The 20,936-nt window shown below is 37.5% G+C and overlaps 2 protein-coding genes across 2 annotated transcripts; both read left to right on the plus strand.

The window, feature by feature from the left end:
* Positions 1 to 1,647: 1,647 nt before the first annotated feature.
* CYP12A1 (cytochrome P450 CYP12A2-like) lies at positions 1,648 to 15,105 on the plus strand. Its single transcript, NM_001286905.1, is given in 5 exon segments — positions 1,648 to 1,775; positions 1,848 to 2,242; positions 4,937 to 5,053; positions 5,112 to 5,562; positions 14,426 to 15,105. Coding segments are annotated over 5 exon segments (1,632 nt in total). The 5' UTR covers positions 1,648 to 1,712; the 3' UTR covers positions 15,032 to 15,105.
* Positions 5,761 to 9,528, plus strand: LOC101896195 (cytochrome P450 CYP12A2-like). The gene is made up of 5 exons (XM_005190663.4): positions 5,761 to 5,931; positions 6,001 to 6,395; positions 7,886 to 8,002; positions 8,060 to 8,510; positions 8,577 to 9,528. The coding sequence occupies exons 1-5, from the start codon at positions 5,773 to 5,775 to the stop codon at positions 9,162 to 9,164; spliced, it is 1,710 nt and encodes a 569-aa protein (XP_005190720.2). The 5' UTR covers positions 5,761 to 5,772; the 3' UTR covers positions 9,165 to 9,528.
* Positions 15,106 to 20,936: the final 5,831 nt, after the last annotated feature.

Below are 20,936 nucleotides of genomic sequence, written 5' to 3' on the forward strand. Positions count from 1 at the left end.
AGACTTTTTTTAAAAATTCGTGTATTTTTTTAAAATATTTAATATTCAAACGCCACAATTTTATTTTTTAGTTTTATTGAATGAAAGCAAAAAATGTCGGAAATATCATAACATTTTAGAATAAGTTCAGATTTTTTCGAATTTGTCACCTTTGGCACGAATTATGGCCATCAAACGGCCAATAACACCGTCACACGCTGCCCGAATGTTGCTCTGCGGTATTTTGGCCCATTCCCGGCGAAGCGCTTGCTTGAGATGATCGACACTTTGGTATTTTTTAGTGGCAACCTTGCTTTCCAAAATACTCCAGACACAATAGTCCAACGGATTGGTATTCGGAGATTTTGAAGCGAGGAACCTCATTTTGTAACCATTCTTGGGTGGTGCGTGCTGAATGCGATGGTGCTGAGTCCTGTTGGAATGTCCAAGGTCTGCGGCCAAAATGTTTGCGTGACTAAGGTTTTAATACACCCTCCAGAATATTTTCGCTATAATATCTGGCATTTATTCTGATTCCACGGTCGATTAATACGACCAGAGAGCGATCATCGACTGTTATGGCGGCGCACACCATCACCATGGCCGCCGCTTGAGTTCTGGTGGCCAATTGAAGGTGCACATTTTCAGATGACCTCTTTGGCAAGAAAACACGATCATTTTGTTTGTTTACAAACTGCTGGACAACGAATGTTTTCTCTTCGGAGAAAACCAAATTCGGCAGTTAACCACTTTCGGCTAAGCGAAGCAACTCTTTAGCTCTTTTGAGTCTATTTTCTTTCTGCTGCGGTTTAAGTTCTTGTCATTTTTGGAATTTCAATGGCTTTGCCCCAAGCTCATTTTTCAATATATGCCGAATGGAATATTGCGATATGTTCAGCTCACGAGCCATTTTTCGGTCACTGCGACGAGGGTTTATCTTTTTGAGGGTCGCATCTTTTCGAACCATTTCTGCTGATGTTGCTGCTTTCTTCCGTCCACTCCCTTGACGTCGCCCTACGCTACCAGTATCACGGTAACGAGCGATGGTACGAGACCCAATAGATTTATTCACATTTAAATGCTGAGGTACTCTAACGATAGCCACTTGTGGTTTTCCAGCCAAATATAAAGAAATCACACTATCACGCTTTAATTCCATCACGAATATTTTTTTTTCTTTTTTTTTGGAAAATTTTCTCCAAAGTGCTTTTTTACGCTTTTAAACCATAGAATGAGCTGTCACTGGAATAATTTTAACAGCTGTCGGACGAGTGGCTTAGAAATGAAAGAAATCTGAAATTGATTGCGGTTTTTTTCTCCCACCCTGTATATAGTGTAGCAGTGCCGAAGCATTTGTACAAGGCTTTGGGATATCAAGTAGATATATCGAGGCAATATCAAAACTTTAAACTAACTACTTCCCACTTGCACATATCTCAATAATACATTCAAATAATTTTGGTTAAATTCTGGTGGGAAATTAATTCTTAATCCAACAATGCCATTGCAAACGTAAAACATGTAGTACCAAATTTTCCATCCCTGAAAAACTCACAATTATCGCTTTCATTTTGAAGTAAATAATGGGAGAGCGTTCTGTTTTCGGCCGGCTTATCAATTAATAAAAAGCGTATTCATGACAACATAAACAACTAGTTCACAGGCAGACGCTGGCAAAGCCATAGCTTTTATTTTGTTTTGACTTATTTTGTGTTTTTTACGCTTTCGCGAATATGATAAAATATAAACAATACTCGAGAGCCATTGTGGCACTACGACAAAGGGGAGCGCAACAGGTAATAACAATAGCAGAAATTGAATTAAAAATCACTCGATTTAATTAAATTGAAATTATTCTCTTTTCTTAGTATTCAACAAATGTCACGAGCGCTTCACAGCCTGATGTCAAGGCCAACAACACCACCACCATTAGTCCAGAATGGCAGGAGGCCAAACCTTTCGAGGAGATGCCATCGATGAACTCTTGGCCCATCATCAAAAATATGTTACCTTGGGGTAAATATGGCAAAATGGAACCGACGCAATTCCTAATGGCCCTGCGCGATGACATGGGACCGATTGTAAGAACTGCTGCTTTTATGGGCCGACCACCCACAGTGATTACCCACAATCCACATGATTTTGAAATGGTATTTCGCAATGAGGGCATTTGGCCCATAAGACCCGGCGGCGATGCCCAAATGTATCATCGCACGGTGCTGCGAGAGGATTTCTTTCAGGGTGTCACCGGTCTGGTGTCTGTGTGAGTATTTATGTTTTCAGTTTTTATAACCTCCACCATACATAGTAACTCATCGAAATAATAATTTTAGACCCAACAAAGTATATATATTCTCGATCAGCTCAAAATTCTAAGACGATTTAGACCTCTCCGTCCGTCCGTCTGTTGTAATCACGCTACAAATTTTTCAAAGGAAGTGTCGTAAAATCCAAACAAGGGGTTAATTCTTTACCCTCTAGAAGAGAATCGTCCACGTCTTCGAATAGCCCCCATATAAGGGTTTTCATTTGAGCAGTATTTTCCGAAGGAATTTTTTTTTAAATTTCTTCCAAATTGTAGAGGGTATCCAAAGCTGCTTTTTTACTTATTTTTATTTTATCCGACAATAAGTTGAAACATGAAATCAAGCACACACAACTGAACACCTTTATACCTACCTACCTACCTTATCACTAAATTGAAATGTAGACATCTGTTGGGTGATACAGCAAATTTGGAAGGAAAAACAACAGCAACAAATAATATGCGATAAAATTAGTCCACTAAATTGATAATCATTTGATCGATTTGTGGGTGACTCATTACTTGCCAGTTTATAATGTAGATAAAAATTTTGGAATGACCCAGTCGCGTCAGCAAACTTTTAGGTATACCTCTTCTTTCTGTAAGGAGATCTATTTTTCTTTTACATAAAAGCCGCTTGTTTCTTCTTATGGCAGCAGATTAGGTCTTTTATAGAAAAACCAAATTTTTTCTAATACAAGATAAGTCTTTTTACACAAGTGGGTCGTCTTCTACAAATCTAATGAGTCTTTTTATAGAGATATAGTAATAAAGGGTTAGATAAATAAACTGCAACAAAGTCAAACGACATAATTTTTACTTTTTTTTTATATATTAGCGAATGAAAGCAAAAAAAGTCGGAAATAGCATCAAATATTAGAAAAAGTGTAGATTTATTCGAATTGGTCACCTTTGGCACGAATTATGGCCTTAATACGGCCAATGAAACCGTCACACGCTATCCGAATGTTGCTCCGCGGTATTTTGTCTCATTTCCGGCGATGCGCTTGTTTGAGGTGATCGACACTTTGGTATTTGCCAATCTTGCTTTAAAAAATACGCCAGACACAATAGTCCAATGGTTTGGTATTCGGAGATTTTGGTGCCCTGTGCGCTGGAAATGAAGCGAGGAGCCTCATTTTGTAACCATTATTGGGTGGCGCCAAAATGTGGCCAAAATGTTTGCTTGCGATTAATATGAGCGGCGAGCGACCATCGGCTTTTATGGCTGCCTACACCATCCCCATGGCCGGCACTTGAGTTCTGCTGGCCAACCGAAGGTGCACATTTTCAGCTGACCTCTTTGGCACGTAAACACGATCATTTTGTTTGTTTACAAACTGCTGGACAAATAATGTTTTCTCATCGGAGGAAACCAAATTCGGCAGTTCACCACTTTCGGACAAGAGAAGCAACTCTTCAGCTCTTTTGAGTCTATATTCTTTTTGTTGCGGTGTAAGTTTTTGGACTTTTTGGAATTTCAATGACTTTACCCCGAGCTCATTTTTCAATATTTGCCGAATGGAATATTGCGATATGTTCAGCTCACGAGCCATTTTTCGGCCACTGCGAAACGGGTTTCGATCAAGTCGATTATTTACTTTTCGGACCATTCCTCCTGATGTTGCTGTTCTCTTCCCTCCACTCCATTGACGTCGGGTTACGCTACCAGTACCACGGTAATGAGCGCCAAAAGATTTATTCACATTTAAATGCTGGAGTGATCTAACGATAGCCACTTGTGGTTTTCCTGCCAAACACAAAGAAATCACACTATCACGCTTGAATTCCATCTCGAATAACTTTTTTCTGGAAAATTCTCACTAAAATGCTTTTGTACGCTTGTAATAATATAATCAGCTGTCACTGGAATAATTTTAACAGCTGTCAGACGAGTGGCTTAGAAATGACAGCAGTCTGAAGTTGATTGCAGTTTTTTCATCTCACCCTGTATAATAATAGATCTTCCTGTAGAGGCCAATGGGTCTTCTTATAGAAGAGAAATTAGTCTACTCATACAAGTCCAATATATCGTCATATAGAAACCAACGGGTCTTCTTACATAAAAAAACCAATAAAGGATTTTTGCAGAAATCTAATGGGTCCATTTGTAAATGAACAACAGGTCGACTTTTAGATGATCACATAGACTCCTTATAGAAAACTAATAAGCCTTCTTATAGAAGACCAATAGGTCATCTTAGAGAAGACCTTATAGAAGACTAATAGGTCTTCTGCTCGTAATGTAGGAGAAAAGTAGGCCTTCCGTAGACCAATAGGTCCTCTTATAGGAGAACAATATGTTTTCTTATAGAAGCACAATAGGCCTTGTTACAGAAGACAAAAAATTCCCTTATTGTCCCCAATAGGTCTTCTTATAAAAGGCCAATATGACTTCTTATAGAAGACCAAAAGGTCTTCTTATAGTAGACTAATAGATTTTCTTATAGAAGACCAGTAGGTCTGCTTATAGGAGACCAATAGATATTTTTATAGAAGATCAAAAGATATTTTTATAAAAGACCAAAATGCCTTATTATAGAAAACCAATAGGTTTTTTAGAAGACCAATAGATTTTTGTGAAAGCGGACAAAATAACTTTGTAAATTTCCTTGCTCTTATTTTTCAAACTTTTGGTATATCTCTCATTAGCCACGGAGAAAAATGGGGCAGTTTTCGATCCACTGTAAATCCCGTTCTAATGCAACCAAAAAATGTTCGACTGTATTTGAATAAAATGGCCCAGGTAAACGATGAGTTTATGGCAAGGTAAGTAGTTATTTTTATTTCCTTAATAATTTATCGAACAAATAGTCATCCATTTTAGAATTCGTCAAATTCGTGGCCCCGAAACGCTGGAAGTCCCCGCCAGTTTCCAAGAAGAAATGAATCGTTGGACTTTGGAATCGGTTTCAGTTGTGGCTTTAGATAAACAATTGGGACTGATTACCACCAACCGTGATAATCCCGATCTCAAGAAACTAATTGGGCTGCTGAATGATTTCTTTGAACTGGGTCAGAAAATTGAATTCGGTCTGCCGTTTTGGAAATATATAAAGACACCGACATTTAAGCTATTTATGAAAACTCTGGATGGACTCTTGGAAATTGGTAATAAATATGTCAATGAGGCCATTGACCGTTTGGAGGCCGAACGCCAAAGTGGAGTGCCAGAGAAACCGGAAAATGAAAAGAGTGTGCTGGAGAAGTTGATAAAGATAGACAGGAAAATTGCCACGGTAATGGCCATTGATATGATATTGGCTGGTGTGGATACGGTGAGTGATCAAATTTCAAACTTTCCAAAAAAAGTACGTATAATATAATTTTTACAGACCTCGACCACATTTTGTTTTCGTAATCATATTCATAACAAATTATCTACGAAGCCAGATACAAAAGAAAGACAAAAATAGCACAACAAATATAGAAAAAAGCTTCCGATTTCACGAGTGTTTGAGAGAACAAAAAACTGAGCGTTATGCATTATGCTCAAATATTTTCTAGACACCAATATTAGATCAGTGCTTGACCGAACTCTGTGCAATAAACTATTGAATAAAATGGCCACAACGATGATTAAATCTCCAAACTATTTGTTTGGAAATAAGCAAAAATACTCGTTATTGAAAACGAAATTATGTCAAGTAAGAGAGAGAAGTAATTAAATATAAATTGTGAATTTCATTATTTTTTATGGATTTTTAATATTTAAGTTTCGATTCTTGGCATCACAATCCACCAACTCAGTGCGGGAACTGGAATCGAAAAATTCCTTCACACAACAATGGCAAGCGGCTAAACCATACGAAGATATTCCTACAATGCCACCCCTGAAAATGTTGCTAAACTTTTTGCCGGGGGGTAAATTTGCCAAACTTGACATCTCCGATATGTTTATGGCATTGCGTTCGGAATTGGGACCGATATGTAAGATGAAAGGCGTATTTGGTCGACCCGATATGGTCATCACTCATAATCCCCAGGATTTTGAAACGCTGCTACGAAACGAAGGTGTCTGGCCCAATCGTCCCGGTTCGGAGGGTCTGAGCTATTATCGACGTGTTCATCGTGCGGATTTTTTTCAGGGCGTCGAGGGACTAATTGCCTCCTAAGTTAAAAAAGGGCATTTGAATAGACGTTTTCATATCTTTTATTAAAAAAAAAAATTGCGCCATGAGTAGTAGACTAATACAAGAGACCGTTTAGAGAAAATCTCTATATCTTCTAAGAGAAAATATAGAGATCTGGAGTTTTTTCTCTTAGAAAGGATCTTGATTTATAAATCTTGTCTTCGAAGATCCTCCATCTGTGAGATCTTGCTATTGTTAATACAGAAATATTTTTGTAGAAGATCATCTTCTAAAAGACTTGGAGATTTTTGTGATATTAAGATTATTTTTAGAACAGATCTAGATATCTTTTTATAGCAGGTCTGGACTTCTTCTTTTAGAATGTCTAGAGATCCTTTATAAAAAATATCTTAAGATCTCTTCTTAAATGATCTGGAGAACATCAGGAGATCTTTTCTTAAAAGATGTGCACATCTGCTCTCAGAAGATCTACATATCTTCTCTTAGGATGTTTAAAGTCCTTCTCTTCGAAAATCAAGGGATATTTCCTCAGAAGTTCTAGACATATTCAATCAGATCTAATTGTCTCTCAGAATATGTAGATATATTCTCCCAGAAGATCTAGAGATCTTCTCCTAGAGGATGTATGTATATATTCCTCCAGTAGATCTAGAGATTTTTTCCCAGAAGATGTAGAGATATTCTCTCAGAAGATCTAGAGATATTCTCTCAGAAGATCTAGAGATATTTTCTCTCAGAAGATATAAAGATCTTCTTTCAAAAGGTGTAGAGGTCTTCTTTCAGAAGATCTAGATATCTTCTCTCAGAAGTCTAGAGATCTTCTCCTAGAAGGTTTCGAGATCTTCTCTCAGAAGATTTAGAGATATAGTCTTTAAAGAGAGAGATCTTCTCTAAGAAGATCTAGTTGTCTCTCAGAAGATGTAAATATATTCTCTAGAAGATCTAGAGATATTCTCCTAGAAGATGTATGTATACATTCTTCCAGAAGACCTAGAGATATTCTCCCAGAAGATCTAGAGATCTGTTCCCAGAAGATGTAGAGATATTGAGAAGATCTCTTCTTAAATGATCTAGATATCTTTTCTCAGAAGGTTTAGAGATCTTCTCTCAAAAGATCTAGAGATCTACTCTTTAAAGATTTAGAGATCTTCTCTTTAAAGATGTAGATGAATTATCTTGGAAAATCTGGAGATATTCCCTCAGAAGATCTGGAGGTCTTCTCTCGGATCCTCTGAAGGCAACATTTCACATGAAGATATTCTCTACGAAGATCAAAGGGAAGATCTTGAGAGATCTTCCCATAGAGAATTCCCAGAGATCTTTCTATAGAATATTATTAGAGATCTTCATATCCTCTTCCTGGAGAGATTGGGAGACATGATTAGGGAAGATCTTTAGATCTGCCTATAGAAAATCTGTAAGTCTTTTCATAGAAAATATAAATAAAATAAAATAAAATAAAATAAAGCCAAATACTCTCAAATTTTGTTATACCAATCCATTTTAGTCAAGGCGAACAATGGGGTTCATTTCGTACCAAAGTTAATCCGATTTTAATGCAACCCAAAAATGTACGCTTGTATATGGACAGAATCTCACAAGTCAACAAGGAATTTATAAAAAGGTAAGGTCGCCCAATTAAAGTAACAACTTCATCACGCATTTGCCCATTACATTCCAGAATTATTGAAATCCGCAACCCAAACACTAACGAAGTTCCCGAAAATTTCGAAGAAGAACTCAACTTGTGGGCTCTGGAATCGATTTCGATTGTGGCTCTCGATCAAAAATTAGGCCTTTTAAGTGGCAACCGCAACAATCCAGAGGTTCGCAAATTATTCCGGCTACTAATCGATTTCTTTACACTTTCGGTAGATATTGAATTTAAGCCACCAATTTGGAAATATTACAAGACAAAGACCTTCAGAAAGATGATGGAGACAATGGATGGTATTACAGACATTGTCAGCCGTCATGTGGAGCAGGCCATAGATCGTATTGAAAAGACGGAGCTAAATGATTCATCTGCCAATGGCAACATCGAACCAAGTGTGTTGGAGAAATTAATAAGAATCGACAAAAAGGTGGCCACCGTTATGGCTATGGATATGTTGATGGCGGGCATTGATACGGTTAGGGGACATTTGTTAGACCATATATTGAATTAAAAAAAATATTAATTCCTTTTTTCCCAATAGACCACATCTGCCTTTACCGGCTTGCTCTTGGTTTTGGCAAAAAATCCCGACAAACAGCAGAAGTTACGTGAAGAAGTCATGCGGTTATTACCCCACAAAGACTCCGAATTTGATGAGCAGACCTTCAAAAATATGCCCTACTTGAGGGCCTGTTTAAAAGAGTCCCTTCGCATTCATCCCCTGGCCTTGGGCAACGCTCGTGTTTCTGCGACAGACATGATCTTAAGTGGTTATCGAGTACCAAAGGAAACACAAATTATGATTGTTTACCTCTCGCTTATCAACAATGACAGTTATTATCCCAGATCAGGGGAATATTTACCTGAACGTTGGCTCCGGTCGGAAGTAGAAAATGAGGAAAATCCCATAAAACCTCGCAGCGCCTTTGTAAATTTTCCTTTTGGATTCGGTGCTCGCAGTTGTATTGGCCGTCGTATTGTTGAAATGGAAATGGAACTGGGCATAGCCCGTTTGGTTCGGAATTTTCATGTGGAATTTGACTATCCCACGGAGAATGCCTTTAAAACTCTACTGTTTAGAGTACCCAATATTCCGCTGAAGTTTAAATTCACTGATGTTGAGAATTGAATAGAGTCGTAAGAGAATATAAATAAATATTGGGGAAATTAATATACAAGTTTATAAAAGTTCGAGGATGTAACAAAAAATTGGAACACAATAAACGCTCGTGCATTTTTAAAAATTTGATTGAATGCCTATATAGGTTCGTGAATTTAAAAAAAATGAACGACAATAAACGCTCGTGGATTTTTAAAAATATCTCTGAAAGACTATAAACGCTCGTGGTTTTTTTAAAATTATGATTGAAAGTTCGTGGTTTTATTTAATTTTTTCTTTTTCTTTCTTTTTTGAAAGCTAATAAAAGCTTGTGGACTTTTGAAAAATATGATAGGAAGACTACAAAAGCTCGCGGTTTTATTTAATTTTTTATTTTTGAAAACCAATAAACGCTCGTGGACTTTTTAAAAATATTTTTGAAAGATCATAAACGCTTCTGGGTTTTTTTTTAAATATTTTTGAAAAACTATAAACGCTCGTGTTTTTTTAATATTTTTGAAAGACCACTAACGCTTGTGGATTTTTAAAAATATTTTTGAAAGACTTTTAAAAGCTCGTGAATTTTTTAAAAATATTTAATATTCAAACGCCACAATTTCACTTTATAGTTTTATTTAATGAAAGCAAAAAATGTCGGAAATAGCATAACATTTTAGAATAAGTTCAGATTTTTTCGAATTCATCACCTTTGGCACAATTATGGCCATCAAACGATAAATGAAACCGTCACACGCTGCCCGAATGTTGCTTTGCGGTATTCTGGCCCATTCCCGGTGAAGCGCTTGCTTTAGGTGATCGACACTTTGGCATTTTTTTAGTGTCAACCTTGCTTTTCAAAATACTCCAGACACAATAGTCCAACGGATTGATATCCGGAGATTTTGGTGGCCATCGTACGCTGGAAATAACCATTCTTGGGTGGTGCGTGCTAAATGCGATGGTGCTGAGTCCTGTTGGAATGTCCAAGGTCTGCGGCCAAAATGTTTGCGTGACTAAGGTTTTAATACACCCTGCAGAATATTTTCGCGATAATATCCGGCATTTATTCTGATGCCACGGTCGATTAATATGAGCAGAGAGCGATCATCGACTGTTATGGCGGCGCACACCATCACCATGGCCGCCGCTTGAGTTCTGGTGGCCAATCGAAGGTGCACATTTCCAGCTGACCTCTTTGGCAAGAAAACACGATCATTTAGTTTGTTTGCAAACTGCTGGACAACGAATGTTTTCTCATCGGAGAAAACCAAATTCGGCAGTTCATCACTTTCGGTTAAGCGAAGCAACTCTTTAACTCTTTTGGGTCTATTTTCTTTCTGTTGCGGAATTTCCATGGCTTTACCCCCAGCTCATTTTTCAATATATGCCGAATGGGATATTGCGATATGTTCAGCTCACGAGCCATTTTTTGGCCAATGCGACGCGGGTTTCGATCAAGTCGGTTCTCTACTTTTCGAACCATTTCTGCTGATGTAGCTGTTTTCTTCCGTCCACTTCCTTGATGTCGGGCTACGCTACCAGTATCACGGTAACGAGCAATGGTACGAGACCCAATAGATTTATTCACATTTAAATGCTGAGGTGCTCTAACGATAGCCACTTGTGGTTATCAAAACGATTTAAGATAGGAAGCTAAAATTTTGTACAAATCTGTCTTTTGTCTACAGGCAGGTCAAGTTCAAAGATGGGCTATATCGTTCCAAGATATCGTATAGCCCCCATATAACGGTATCCCCGATATTCGGTATTTTAATGATTTTAACCACATTTTTCAACGGAATTTTCTGAAATTCTACACAAGGACTTCCTTGTAAGTACTTTATCTCCTAAAAGAAAATTGTCTATATAGGTCCACGATATCGCATATCCCCCATGTACCGATACCCCCGATATTCGATATTCTGATGATTTCAGAATTTCATTGTTCAATGGAATTTTCTGAAAATTCACCCACGAAGTTCTTTGTGAGTACTTTACCCTCTAAAAGAAAACTGTCTATATGGGTCCACGATATCGTACATCCCCCATATATGACGATACCCCCGATATTCGACATTTTAACGATTTCAGCCAATTTGTTAATGGAATTGTCATAAAATCCATACTAGGGGTTAATTCCTTACCCCCTAGAAGAGAATCGTCTGCATAGGGCCACGTTTTCGAATGCCCCCATATAAAGATTTTCATTTGTGCAGTTTTTCCGACGGAAAAGTTTCTTTCAAATGGTGGAGGGTATCCAAAGTTAGGCTCGGCCGAACATAGCTGCTTTTTACTTATTTTTATTTTACTCGACAATAAGTTGAAACATGAAATCTAGCACACACAACTGAACACCTTTATACCAACCTACCTTATCACTAAATTGATACGTAGACATCTGTTGGGTGATATAGCAAATTTGAAAGGAAAAACAACAGCAACAAATAATATGCGATAAAATTAGTCCACTAAATTGATAATCATTTGATCGATTTGTGGGTGACTCATTACTTGCCAGTTTATAATGTAGATAAATATTTTGGAAAGACCCAGTCGCATCAGCAAACATTTTAGGTATACTTCTTCTTTTTTTATAAGGAGATCTATTTTTCTTTTACATGACAGCCGCTTGTTTCTTCGTATGGCAGCAGATTAGGTCATTTTTAGAAAAACCAAAAATTTTCTAAGATAAGTCTTTTACGGAAGTGGGTCTTTTTCTACAAATCTAATTAGTCTTTTTATAGAGATCTAATAATAGAGGATTAGATAAAGAAAACGGCAACAAAGTGAAACGACATAATTTTTACATTTTTTTAAATGTTATTGAATGAAAGCCAAAAAATGTCGGAAATAGCATCAAATTTTAGAAAAAGTTTAGATTTATTCGAATTGGTCACCTTTGGCACGAGTTATGGCCTTCAAACGGCCAATGAAACCGTCACACGCTAGCCGAATGTTGCTCCGCGGTATTTTGTCCCATTTCCGGCGAAGTGCTTTGTGCCAATCTTGCTTTAAAAAATACGCCAGACACAATAGTCCAATGGTTTGGTATTCGGAGATTTTGGTGCCGATTGTGCGCTGGAAATGAAGCGAGGAACCTCATTTTGTAACCATTCTTGAGTGGCACGTTCTGAGTGTGATGGTGCTGAGTCCTGTTGGAATGTCCAAGAAATGCGGCCAAAATGTTTGCTTGCGATTAATATGTGCGGCGAGCGACCATCGGCTTTTATGGCGGCCTACACCATCCCCATGGCCGGCACTTGAGTTCTGGTGGCCAATCGAAGGTGCACATTTTCAGCTGACCTCGTTGGCAAGTAAACACGATCATTTTGTTTGTTTACAAACTGCTGGACAACGAATGTTTTCTCATCGGAGGAAACCAAATTCGGCAGTTCACCACTTTCGTACTAGAGAAGCAACTCTTTAGCTCTTTCGAGTCTATTTTCTTTCAGTTGCGGTGTAAGTTTTTGGAATTTCAATGACTTTACCCCGAGCTCATTTTTCAATATTTGCCGAATGGAATATTGGGATATGTTCAGCTCACGAGCCATTTTTCGGCCACTGCGAAGCGGGTTTCGATCAAGTCGATTCTTTACTTTTGGGACCATTTCTGCTAATGTTGCTGTTCTCTTCGCTCCACTCCCTTGACGTCGGTTTACGCTACCAGTACCACGATAACGAGCGATGGTACGAGACACAAAAGATTTATTTACATTTAAATGCTGGATTGCTCTAACGATAGCCACTTGTGGTTTTCCAGCAAAATATAAAGAAATCACACTATCACGCTTGAATTCCATCACGAATAACTTTTTTCTGGAAAATTCTCACTAAAATGCTTTTGTACGCTTGTAATAATGTAATGAGCTGTCACTGGAATAATTTTAACAGCTGTCGGACGAGTGGCTTAGAAATGGCAACAGTCTGAAGTTGGTTGCAGTTTTTTTCATCTCACCCTGTATAATAATAGATCTTCCTGTAGAGGCCAATCGGTCTTCTTATAGAAGAGAAATTAGTCTACTCATAGAAGTCCAATATATCGTCTTATTGAAACCAACGGGTCTTCTTCATAAAAAAACAATATAGGATTTTTATAGAAATCTAATGGGTCCATTTGTAAAAGAACAACAGGTCGACTTTTAGATGATCACATAGACTCCTTAGACCTTATAGAAGACTAATAGGTCTTCTGCTCGTAATGCAGAAGAAAAGTAGGCCTTCCCGTATACCAATAGGTCCTCTTATAGAAGAACAATATGTTTCCTTATAGAAGCACAATAGGCCTTGTTACAGAAGACAAAAAATTCCCTCATTGTCCCCAATAGGTCTTCTTATAAAAGGCCAATATGACTTCTTATAGAAGACCAAAAGGTCTTCTTATAGTAGACTAATAGATTTTCTTATAGAAGACCAGTAGGTCTGCTTATAGGAGACCAATAGATATTTTTATAGAAGATCAAAAGATATTTTTATAAAAGACCAAAATGCCTTATTATAGAAAACCAATAGGTTTTTTCAGGAGACCAATAGATTTTTGTGAAAGCGGACAAAATAACTTTGTAAATTTCCTTGCTCTTATTTTTCAAACTTTTGGTATATCTCTCATTAGCCACGGAGAAAAATGGGGCAATTTTCGATCCACTGTAAATCCCGTTCTAATGCAACCAAAAAATGTTCGACTGTATTTGAATAAAATGGCCCAGGTAAACGATGAGTTTATGGCAAGGTAAGTAGTTATTTTTATTCCCTTAATAATTTATCGAACAAATCGTCATCCATTTTAGAATTCGTCAAATTCGTGACCCCGAAACGCTGGAAGTCCCCGCCAGTTTCCAAGAAGAAATGAATCGTTGGACTTTGGAATCGGTTTCAGTTGTGGCTTTAGATAAACAATTGGGACTGATTACCACCAACCGTGATAATCCGGATCTCAAGAAACTAATAGGGCTGCTGAATGATTTCTTTGAACTGGGTCAGAAAATTGAATTCGGTCTGCCGTTTTGGAAATATATAAAGACACCGACATTTAAGCTATTTATGAAAACTTTGGATGGACTCTTGGAAATTGGTAATAAATATGTCAATGAGGCCATTGACCGTTTGGAGGCCGAACGCCAAAGTGGAGTGCCAGAGAAACCGGAAAATGAAAAGAGTGTGCTGGAGAAGTTGATAAAGATAGACAGGAAAATTGCCACGGTAATGGCCATTGATATGATATTGGCTGGTGTGGATACGGTGAGTGATCAAACTGCAAACTTTCCAAAAAAGTACGTATAATATAATTTTTACAGACCTCGACCACATTTACGGCCTTGCTGCTGTGCTTGGCCAAAAATCCTGGGAAACAAGAGAAGCTGCGCCAAGAAATTCGCCAAATTCTACCCCGCAAAGGTTCACAATTCGAGCCAAGCTCTCTCAATCATATTCCCTATACAAGAGCTTGCATAAAGGAAGCCTTACGAATGTATCCGTTGACCTTAGGAAATGCTCGCATCTTAGCCAACGATACTGTCCTAAGTGGTTATCGTGTTCCAAAGGGCACCCTAGTGAGCATGATATCAACAGGTTTGCTGCATGATGACAATCACTATACAAAAGCCAAGGAATATTTACCAGAACGTTGGATGCGTCCAACCAAAGAAGAAGCCGAAGATTCTGCCACATGTCCCCACGTCTTAAAGGCCAGCAGCCCCTTCATTTATTTACCCTTTGGTTTTGGTCCCCGTAGTTGTGTTGGTCGCCGCATTGTCGAAATGGAACTGGAATTGGGCATTGCCCGCTTGGTACGCAATTTCCGTATTGAATTCAATTATCCCACGGAGAATGCTTTCAAATTTAAATTAATTAATGTTCCAAATATTCCATTGAAATTTAAATTTACTGATGTTGAAAATTAAAACATGGCGGAAATTTATCAGAATATATCTATTAATATGAACAAATCTAAAAAAAATATTTATTAATACAAAACAAATGTCTAGCAGTTTTAATTGATCGATAGGCGGAAAATGTAAAATTGTTACATTAGAAGACCTCTTGAGGGTCTTCTGTCTATAGAAGACCTCTCGAGGGTCGTCTGGCTATAAAAACCTCTCGAGGGCCCTCCGCCTAAAAAAAGAACTCTCAAGGGTCCTCTGACAAAAAAAGACCACTCGATGGTCTTCTCTCTATAGAAAACCAGTTGCGGGTAACCCGCCCACTGAAGACCTCTAGTGGGAAAACAAAAAGACCTCAATGGAAGACCTCTTGAGGATCTTCTGTCTATAGAAGACCTCCCGTGCGTCTTCTATCAATAGAAGATCTTTTTGATGACTTATTAGGGTCTATAGAACCCATGTTAGTCTTCTTCTATAGGAAAAAGCAAGATGCTACAAGAATTAGCAAAGATACTACGACAAGAAATTCTAATAAGTACTCAACCTAGGCCATACAAGGATACTACTGCAAGTGACCTTAATGTGTATTTAAGCAATGCGCTACAAGGATATTCCTCGCATATCCTGCGAGAGACGTTAAATAAATACGTTTTAAAAGGACTTGAAAGGATACTACGACCAGAGACCTTCAAAGATACTTAAGTGAGACTACAAGATTATAATATCATATCTCAGAAAGAGACCTCAATAAGTAAGAGCGATAAAAGGATTTGCAAGTATACTACAGCAATATATTTTAATAGGTATTACAGCAAGGCTCTACAAGGATACTACTGCAAGATATTTTAATAGGTATTACAAAAAAGCTCGAAAATAATTTTTAAGTATGCTACGGCAAGGCTCAAGACTCTACAATGATATGCAAGAATAATACTACGAGCGACCTTAATAAGAATTCAGGCAAGGCTCTACAATGGTATGGAAGGTTACTACTCCGAGAGACAAGCATCAACAAGCAAGGAACTAAAAGGATATGCAAGTATACTTATGCAAGTGACCTTAATGAATACCAGACTCTACATGAATGCTATTGCAAGAGACTTTAATAAGTTCTCAAGGAAGGCTCTACAACAGGGGTATTATAACAAGCAATCTTAATAAGTACTCAAATAAGTCGCTGCAAGAAGTTACTACAGATGACCCTAAAAACTACGCAAGGGTATAAAAGGATATGCAAGGATACTACTGCCCGAGACATTGAAAAGTTTTCAAGCTTGACTATAAGCTTATTATATCATACTACTGAAAGATACCTTAATAGTACCTCCAGAGAGGCACTACATGGATACTAAGGATATATCAGGATAAAGGATTTGGAGACAAAAAAGTACTCTGAGGCGGGATGTCTTTGGTTAATTGATGTTGCCACTTTCTAGGTCTGGCCCTAACTGTCTGTCCCAACTCTACAATTTTTCATTCTTTTATACCTGGCTTTATCATGACTTCTTAAGCTGTAGGGAAACTGTTTAAGGCCTTCCTTCCATAGAAGACTTGCTAAAACTCTTCTCTCCATAGAAGACTACAGGGACCAAATCACCGCATAAGACATCGAGTTCTGTTATACGTTATAGAGAAACATTTCGATTGCTGTAAATTTTTGGATCACTGCATTCGTTTGTAAATTATTTTGTCTACTCCTTTCTTACATTGCTGGTAAGAAACATATGGTAATAAGAAATTGGAAGCGAAAGAGACTTTCAAAATAAATTTCCCATATAAAGGGTGAGATAAAAAAACTGCAATGAAGTAAAACGTCATAATTTTTACTTTTTTATAATTTTATTGAATGAAATCAATGGCCCGATTATCGATAACAACTATCGTTGAGTGGCGTTGCCAGTTGCCAAAATTACATTATGTATGGCAACTTTCAACTGAAGTTGCGAATTTCAGTTGCTACAACGGCCATATTTGAGCAACCACATTTTCAAAGAAGAAAAAGTAAAATTGAGAAGTAAATACACATTTTCTTAACAATTATTGATTTTTTAGCTTCACTAAATCATTTTGCATATCATTTTAGATTAAATATGGTGAAAGTAACAACAAAACATCAGTTCGAAATTCTTATAGAAAAAAATGGGTGCTAATCCAAACTTAGCTCGAGGAATCCGTGTCTTTGGTGAAACCAAAGCCACTGCAGATGAAGCGTAGAAGAAAATTTCCGACAACCTAAACAGTCATAGTCCACCAACAAGGACACCAGAAGAATGACAGAGAGTATGGATCCTGGATGTGTACGTGTGTTCCATCTATACAGCCCACAACGCCGGGAAATTTCGTTTTTGAGTAAAAGTAGTTTCTATTTAGTCTTTTCTCTTCCTCCGTTAACTTCGAAACAATCCAAAGTTTACATAATTCGTACTCTATCAAGTGCACTACTTCGCTCAGGACGTTCGAGAATGTGGGTTGAGCTATACAATTGTTGTAATCATTTCCATGGGACGTTTGGAAACTTCCCTCCGCAAAAAAACCTCAGAGCAGCACAAACTTTTAAAAGTGGAGGAATTGCTGTTGATTTATAGCATACTTTGAAGTCATATTTAAGAGTCTACACTATGTATACTACGGCATCTTTTGGAAGCCGAAAATACGCCTTCAACCTAAAATAGTTACATGCTTATTTAGACCATTCCAACATGACATATACTTACAGCACCGATGGCAATTCCAACGGATTTGAATTATCTCTCAAGCTTCGTCGAATAGATGCAACGTCCTGAACATTTTCTTCTTCATCAAAAAATAATTCCACATTTTAAAAATTCTTTTATTGTTTAAATTGTGTTTTGTTATTTCGAATTTATTGACATTTTTGAAGTTTAGAGTTCACAAGATGGAAAATACACTGATCGATAACACGTTTATCGACAACTCAATTGGGTTGCCTTCTATAATAAAACATTTTATTTCAGTCGAGCTGACAACTGATAACGCAACTTAAGTTTGGTGGCAATGCATAATCGAATAACTTTAGATTTGTTCCAATTGGTTACCTTTGGCACGAATTATGGCCTTCAAACGGCCAATTAAACCGTCACACGCTGCCCGAATGTTGCTCTGCGGTATTTTGACCCATTCCCGGTATTTTTAATGACAATCTTGATTTCCAAAATACTCCAGACACAATAGTCCAACGGATTGATATCTGGAAATTTTGGCGGCCATTGTGCTGAGTGCGATGGAGTCCTGTTGAAATGTCCAAGGTCTGCGGCCAAAATGTTTGCGTGCACCCTCCAGAATATTTTCGCGATAATATTCGGCATTTATTCTGATGCCACGGTCGATTAATACAAGCGGAGAGAGCGACCATCGGCCGTTATGGCGTCCCACACAATCACCATGGCCGCCGTTTGAGTTCTGTTTGCGAACCGAGGGTGGACATTTTCAGCTGACCTCTTTGGCAAGTAACCACAATCATTTTGTTTATTTACAAACTGCTGGACAATGAATGTTTTCTCATCGGAGAACACCAAATTCGACAGTTCACCACTTTCGATCAAGCGAAGCAACTCTTTAACTCTTTTGAGTCTATTTTCTATCTGTTGCGGTGTTAAATTCTTGCACTTTTTGGAATTTCAATGGATTTACCCCGATCTCATTTTTCAATATTTGCCGAATGAAATATTGGGAAATATTCAGCTCAACGAGCCATTTTACAGCCACTGCGATGCGGGTTTCGATCATGTCGCTTCTTTACTTTTCGAACCATTTCTGCTGATGTTGCTGTTTTCTTCCGACCACTTCCTTGACGTCGGGCTACGCTACCAGTATCACGGTATCGAGCGACAAAAGATTTATTCACATTTAAATGCTGGAGTGCTCTAACGATCGCCACTTGTGGTTTTCCAGCCAAACATAAAGAAATTACACTATCTCGCTTGAATTCCGAATAACTTTTTTTCTGGAAAATTCTCACCAGAATGCTTTTGTACTCTTTTAAACAATATAATGAGCTGTCAGCTGAATAATTTTAACAGATGTCGGATAAGTGGCTTAGAAATGACAGCAGTCTGAAGTTGGTTGCAGTTTTTTCATCTCATATTGTTTTTGTGTGCGTCAAAATATATGTATGAAAATATATTATGAATCTTAGTCTTTTAGCATTGCCTGAAATAGAGTAAGAGATTACATATATTCAAAATAGAATTATACTTACATCTTCTCTAACTTCTTATTTCTTTTTGTTTACCCTTTTTCCGCGCAAAAAATGTACTACATACTTTGTTTTCGATAACATACTCCCTATCGTGTAGGAATTCGAGTAGAAACAATTTGATAACGACTGCTGCGATCCTATTGCGGCAAACAATATTACGATGCCGAAGTACTCGATTTCGATTGCGGTGATTTGGCTCCAGGTCTTCGTCTATGGAAGCCCTTCAAAAACTTTATAAAAAATAAAACTATGGAATTTTTTTTATTAGACGTTTAAAGCTATTTTTATTTATTATTATTTTCTTTACACAATAAAATTTGTTTAATTTTTACGACATAGTATTTTTTATTTGTTACACAATAATATTCTGATGTTTAGAATTAATATATGGTCTTAAATGATTTTCCCAAATTAAATAAGGGAATTTTTTTCCATGTTTTTTTTTTTTCAAATACGATTCTCGGACAAATTATAGAGAGAGAGAGAGAGAGATAGGGGCCTATCTCCATATGAATATAATATATATTTGTTTTTTTCTTTATTATTTTTTAACCCTACGATCCATAACCAGGGTGCCCGTGTATCCCAAGTGAATTTTTTTTAGATTATATTCAAATAAAATAATATTTATATGCACAGATAATTAAAAACGTTTGTCAGATAAAATTTGTTGCGAAATGCTCATATTTCGCTACCAAAAATGCTAACATGAAAGGAGTGGTTTTGTGTTTCTAGGTAGAACTTGTTGGGTCTTATTATTTGCGTTTCTAGGCACATGAGGGTTTCAAAAAAGAAGGACTGGTTTTGTGTGTTTAGGTAACAAATGATAAATATAAATAGTATCAAGGTATATTAAATTCGATATCAAGGTATGGTGGTGGATATACGATGTCAAAAATTCATATCCTCTTCAAGAGAGTGTTCGCGAAATCGACATTGGCGAAAGAGTTGTAAGAGATTTAGTTGGCCCATATCACAATAGAGGACGTAGTATCACTATGGATATTTTTTTTCACAACGCTGCCACTGGCAAAGCTGCTGCTATCCGTCAAACTCATCATTGCACAGTGGTCGAGGTCGTATGAGCGGCCAAAATATACTTTCAGTTCAGATATCAATATGAATCTTTGGTTATGGTACTTTGATGGGATAAAAATAAAAAAATGTGATAAAATGGATATGGTCGGTGAATGTTTTGGCATTGTCCCCTTACAACGTACCACCCGAATAAGAGTTACAGGGTTGCCCATATTCGACGGACCCATCTGGCAACGCCATAACTTTTGACAGAGAAATCACATCGCTTAATGACATACCGCGTTTGAAGCGTCAGTACAAGCAGATTTGTACCATAAACCAATACACGCCACGCGAGCGCTCTGAAATAGTTGAAATTTACATTCAACAGAAGAAGTCAATTGTGAAAACTCAACGTGCTTTTAAAACATTAAAAAATGTGAGAAGTGCGCCTTCTAAGAACACCATTAAGCGTTTATACGAAAAATTTTCGACTGGTAAGGCTCTTTCTAATCCGAAGAGGCCATGTAAAAGTCGACCAAGGCGATCGGCCGAGAATATCGCTGCCGTACGAGCCAGTGTTGAGAGGTCCCCAAGAACGTCCCAAAAACGCCGTTCTCAGCAGTCGGGCATGGCTCGGTCCACTTTTGCATTTGTTTCCGTACAAAATTCAATTGACGCAAAGAATGT

Source organism: Musca domestica, unplaced genomic scaffold (assembly GCF_030504385.1).
Source record: "Musca domestica strain aabys unplaced genomic scaffold, Musca_domestica.polishedcontigs.V.1.1 1, whole genome shotgun sequence".
Lineage (NCBI taxonomy): Eukaryota > Metazoa > Arthropoda > Insecta > Diptera > Muscidae > Musca > Musca domestica.

Coding starts and splice junctions, on each gene's coding strand:
- LOC101896195 (XM_005190663.4), top strand. CDS start 5,773: ATGCTCAAATATTTTCTAGACACCAATATTAGATCAGTGCTTGACCGA. Junction 5,932..6,000: donor TGAAAACGAAATTATGTCAA/GTAAGAGAGAGA, acceptor TTAATATTTAAG/TTTCGATTCTTGGCATCACA. Junction 6,396..7,885: donor GTCGAGGGACTAATTGCCTC/CTAAGTTAAAAA, acceptor AATCCATTTTAG/TCAAGGCGAACAATGGGGTT.